Here is a 6,000-nt window from a genome sequence, read left to right as displayed (position 1 = left end):
TTGGATAAGTGGAGATAAAATTGAGATAAAACTATTGCATAATTGTAACACTATACACTTGGATTTCCTTAGTGTGATTAGTTACTATACTAAGTAGAGGGCAAGGTCTACTGCTAAGTATGTCCATCTCTAGCAACCTTGCCATTTAGTTTACATCATAATTCTACAGCATTATGTTGACCGTTTCTAGTTATACTAAGTAAAGGGCAAGGTCTACTGCTATTATGTCCATCTCTAGCAACCTTGCCATTTATTTCACATCACAACTCCACAACAATACATTAACATGACACAACTGTTATAACTGGTTGTTAAATTAATGTTCAGTACATTTTTATTGATCGGACTCACAAGCATTACAAGTAATAATTTATCATTACAATAGTGAGAAGTACTACAAAGCAAATGTTTACGCCTACAAATTTCACATATATGCCATCATTTTTCTGTGATTCATTCTGCAGTAAGAATCCTGAATGACTTTGTGGCTGAAACCCTGATGAAGTTTTGCCCATGCCCGTATCTTTGCTATGCACATTGAATGCGCAGTGAAGGTGCACATGTCATCAGGGTTTCAGCAGCACAGGCTTTGGTCTATAAAATGAACAAATAAGTGAAACTGATGAATGGATGTTTACTTATGCCCATCATGATCAATTCAGAGAATGAGAGCAGTTACTGTAGCCTACAACCAACACTGGTTTCTACTGAGGCATGGTTGCTGGTAGTTGTGAAGGCTCCCCCATTGTGAATGCAGAATATTGTATGGTAGTGTGCCCAGTAGAAACATCTTGCCAAGCAGCCCTTACATATACAAAAGTAAGAAGTAGGAAACTATTGTGAAATATATATTTCATGGTAGTTTCCTACTTTTTACTTTTGTATTTATCATCACACTGCCGATGCAGCTTTTTACTATAACCCTTACATATAGTCTACATCTTGAGATAACTGGTGGATAATGTTTTATTGTATTACCCAAAAGTTTGCTGTTCACAAAACCAAATGCAGTGTGCTGTGAGTTACCTGTCTCTGATGCTTAATACAAATACACAAAACAGTAACTTTGAACAGCTGTATAATTGTATTAAATGTACAAATATCTTGCTGACCTAATTATTCATACAGTTTTTACATTTATACCTGCATATCTTTGCAGATATCTCTGAATTCCAGTAAATTGATATGACAACATATGGGATGCAATCAAGCAAAATGAGGTCAAGTGTCAACCACAGGTACTACCAAAAGATATCGCAAGAGCAATATTCGCAGCCCAAAGTATCCATCTCATTTTCCTTGCAATTTGGGCCAACCTACAGTGAAAAGTTTTGTCTATTATACACCACAATGCTAAGATTTGACTCATTCTGCTTAATTACATCACTAAACTGATGTCCATTGCATGGGCACTTACTTTTACATTGACCATGTGGACTTTAAGGCTAGATATAGTTTTCATGTTTTCAGTGAATTTTTGTTGCAAACAATGCAGTAGAAAGTTTGTTGCAGCTTTTTCTGTAGGCATATTGTTCGGAGAATGCCCCGAACACTGCTAAACATCACAGCCAAGAACTGGAAGAGCAGCGGATAAATACACAGAAAAAATGTTGCACTACACATTGGCTTAGTGAAAATACCATGCTTCGACAACTTAATGCTTTGTAGTAAAATATATGTGCCTAATAAAGCAAACAAAGTAACATTTCAACCCTGTGTTTATGTATACACATGGCTCAAAAGAGGTATAAAAACAAGTCATATAAAACACATCACATTTTCCTTTCCTTTTTTATTGGGAAAAAAACACATCCCAATATTTTAAGTTATATAATTTGGTGCTACAAGAACAAACACAGCAGGGACAAAACTACTTACAAGAACATTGTTTTTTTCTTCATATTTTACCTCTGTGAAGTGAAGCCCTTCACAGTTGCTATACCATTTTTCACCCTGATGTGGCAGTGACGTCAACGCGTTGAAATAGCTGTTTCGCTTGTGCATCTATGCAAAGTCTTTAATCAAGTGCATGAGTACACCAGCGCTTTGATTGAAGTCAATGAACGCTAGCGATTTAAGGCTGCGCCCAATGAAATGTGCACTAACGTCACTGCCACATCAGGGTGAAAATGGTATTGATGAATATGTTATTCATCATCTAACTTTACTTTTTGATGTACCAAGTATCAACTTTGGAATAGAGCTATAGTTTTAAACATAATTGATTATTTGTAACATCCAAACAATTTAATTTTATTGTATTTCATACACATTTATGGATAATTGTGAACGCTGACAAGGTATACATTATCTTGATTACATATTGAACTTTTGACCCTTGTGATAAATTGTAATCAATTCCTGATTATCTTGAATGCATAGAAGCCTACAGCCTAGTCTGAAAATTCCTGACCATGAATCCATAGACCCTGTCATAGAGTCACAGCTTCCCAATTTTTATTGGAATCTGATTCCATCAAAATCTTGGTTGGGGATTCCAAACACTCTTATTCAATTGATGCATCAGGGGCCATTTACATGATGAGCTTCCTAAAATAGACATTGTATGTATGATGTGGGATACACATTTCTTTCACAATATATAAATAGCAACATCTAGTTCTTGAAGAATACCATAGGGTTATCCACACAGCAGTTCAGTGCAAACTGTTCAATCTAGATCAATCTAGTCATAATGTGGGCCACTTTATGGAGCATCTACATACTACACATTTAGTAGAGTGAGCATGATATTAGCTGGCTGTGAGTGACAGCAGTTCTGCTGATAAATTTCCAGAAACACCATGGAACAACCAGAAAAAGAAACTTCCAATTTGTCATCATCAGCAATGAATTTCTGGACACTAAATAGAAACATATGCATCACCTATTATCATGAGTTAGATTGCCCCATGTCACAGATTGATCCAGAACCTGTTTGTGTAGTGTGGACATCCCCTATGGTTCCAATGCAGCTGTGCGACCAGCTCCAATTTTAGCATAAGTTTTGAGACAGTGAAATAAAGTTAGTCTGCTCCTGTGGTAGGTGCTACAGCTCCTGCACCTTCCCTCTCTCCGGCCTTCTTGGTCCCTGATACGATGTCGTCAATTCGTAGCAGCAACATGGCCGTCTGAAAAAGGTAGAAAGAAAAAGATAGAAACCACAGATTAATAAATTGTGTAATAACTTTAAAACAAAATCTGTAATATATTAACAACAAGATCCACTTTATGTTGATCAGGAACCATTTCACTATTTCCAAAATTTGTGGAAATTTGATTTCTGACTGACTTCAAAAACTTTTGCTGCTTGATGATTTCATTTTATTGAATTCATTAAGGTAATTGTACTTTTCTGCTTTGTTTAAACAGTATTCTACATAGTTCAAATAGCACTACATCACATGATTTACATGGAAATAGGCTCCGATTAACTTACCCAAAGTAAAATTGACAAACTACTCTATGCACTATGTTCCTCTTGTACCCAGTCAGTTTCTTGCCTAATCCTTCCCATTAGACACTACTCAAGTTTATCAGTTGTTTGTTTCTCATCCACATCACCCTTCAGTTCCATAGAATCTGGCAGTCATACACCCCCTAACAGCATTTACAATTCTCCAACAACAATATCAAACGGCATACTTCTAACATTTATGGTTCTAATTGAAAAACAACTCTTGCCACTTGAAAAATAAGCTGTGGGTGTTTGAAACCCCTAAAAGTCCCTACTCGATGCAAACGTTTTCAGGGTTTCTAATACTTGGCAGGTGGGCGTTTGAAACCCTAAAAAAGTGCTGCTTGGTTATCTGGGATTTATGTGGTTTTTATGGTTTCAGCACTAACAAATCGCTCATCAAACAGGTAGCTCTGGGTTAATCAGTTCCACATCTCAGTACTAATTCCCTGCTTATGAATACTTGATTACTCTTGATTTAAAAACTATCATACGCACTATGGGTTTAAACAGACTGCTTCCTCATGGCATAGTTCACAAAACCTACATTTACTCATCATGACATCTTTCAATGTAAGTATATATTTAACTTCCATGTTTTGTAGAATGAGTTAATACCCAAAATATGCCAGGTCATTCCACATCAGTGCATGTGCATATTGGGATCAGAGGACTGTGCCTTGAGGCATGAGTGAGATCCTAGCTCAGGTTGACATTTTCATACCTGCTATCAAATCAGGGCAACAACCCAGATAAAAATATAAAAAATACATAGGAAATAAAAGATATCCCATTTCATGAAACCCATCACAAATAATAACCCAACCACCGTCAATTTGCAAAAAACACGTAGGCAACAGACTTCTCAATTCTAAAATGCAAACGGCAATGCTAAAGAACCCAGGTACCCAGAAATAAACCCACCCACACTCACTAAACTGAGAATCCCTCACCTGCACATCATGACAAGGCAGTCTACTTGTATCAAGATACTTGTGTGCAGCACTGAATATTAAAGTTGAGACAATGGATCTCTTATAAAACACCTATCACACATCATGTGGGTGAGTGGGTAGGGTTGAGTGGCTTATTAAACCACCTTATACAAGATGCACTCTTGTTTTTCTTGTGGTACCTCTTCCCATTAAAACAGTATTTGTGTTGAGTTTTGAGGATTATATTTTTCAAGTCATAAACATGTTGTTATGAGGATCTCGTTTTTTTTTATACCTACCTAAGGGGAGGGCTCAATGGGAGACACCCAATATGTTAAACTAGGTAAAAAATAAAGGGGCCTCCAAAAGTGGTATTGCTGAAACTATGTAATTGTAGCTCTCATACAAAATATTGAAACCCAGTAAGGCACTACACTTGAGACACGTTTTAGCCTGTAGTTGAACATGTTTTGTTTTTTAAATGAGATTGTTGACTTACACTTTAGTTCAAAAAATATTAAGGGTGGTGGGAGCCAGAACTGCTATAGCATGTCGACATATGATTGGTCCATTTGTACTGATCTGTGACTAATAGTAATACTTAATTTGTCAAATATAATGGAAGCGACACAATGTCTCATTTTTGTGCTGTCTACTGAAGATAACACTCACAGTCACACATAGAAATAACACAAATCACAAGCTGTTGTTTTCACTGCTACACCAGTACAGTATCAAATTTAAAATCAAAACTGTCCAAAATGTGATAAATTACAATTTTTGGTCTCTCATCTCAAATGAACTTTGAAGTTAATCAGTAACCATGGCACTGAACAACGATGAACAAGTATACTTCCCAACCATATATGCAAATCTGCTGAATATAGTACACAGTAAACCTCAAACCACAGGTCATTGGCCTATAGTGAATTCACTTCTTCTTCCTTTCTCCCCCGCCCGCCCAGTACTTGAGGTTTGCACTGAATTTGAAGTTGCTTAAAAACACAAAAAGATATCATGTAATCAACATGTAAATGGGGTTATAAAACGTGATGTAAGAGTGATCATCATCACTGACGGACACAAAATTGCACAATATTCAAGCACAAGTTGGGGCTGCAGAACCTTTTCTTTAAAACACACTAACCTATATCATCGCTAGTATCCAAAACAATATAATTGTATTAAACAAGTTTGCTTCAAACAATTCTTGATTAAGATTCATTAGGCATTTCAAACACATCAACCCAAACCTTTTTATTACATTTTCGACGGCAAAAGAATACTTGTCCTAGTCTAGTTTTTAAATGTTACATTCTAGTTCCAAAAATTACATGCGCATTTTTGCGCATTGTGTGTACTTTTTTGTTTATATTTCCATATTGTGTGTATTTTTGGTAGAAAGGAGACTCCAATCCTGATTTTTGTGGCTTCTTATACCAGTCATTCAGTTTTATGAGGCTTTAGGATGATTCTGTAAAGAGAATGTCTTTGAGTACATTCCTAGTATTAACCTAATACAATGTTGAAAATGGTAATGTCAAAAAATTATCGATGTCCAAAATTTACAACTGGAGAACAACTGCAATTCATCTATATTACCACCAT

At 36.1% G+C, this 6,000-nt stretch overlaps 1 protein-coding gene across 1 annotated transcript in view; it reads right to left on the bottom strand.

Annotated features, from left to right (window-relative positions):
* Positions 1-305: 305 nt before the first annotated feature.
* LOC140158791 (T-complex protein 1 subunit gamma-like) overlaps positions 306-6,000 on the bottom strand; it is a 94,571-nt gene continuing 88,876 nt past the window's right edge. Inside the window, exon 16 of the mRNA XM_072182006.1 lies at positions 306-3,131. Within this exon, the coding sequence (XP_072038107.1) occupies positions 3,027-3,131 (105 nt within the window). The 3' untranslated portion in view covers positions 306-3,026. The remainder of the gene's footprint in view (positions 3,132-6,000) is intronic.

This window comes from Amphiura filiformis, chromosome 8 (genome assembly GCF_039555335.1).
Source record: "Amphiura filiformis chromosome 8, Afil_fr2py, whole genome shotgun sequence".
NCBI lineage: Eukaryota > Metazoa > Echinodermata > Ophiuroidea > Amphilepidida > Amphiuridae > Amphiura > Amphiura filiformis.
Note: the sequence above shows the minus strand (reverse complement) of the source record. Positions and strands in the feature narration are given on the sequence as shown.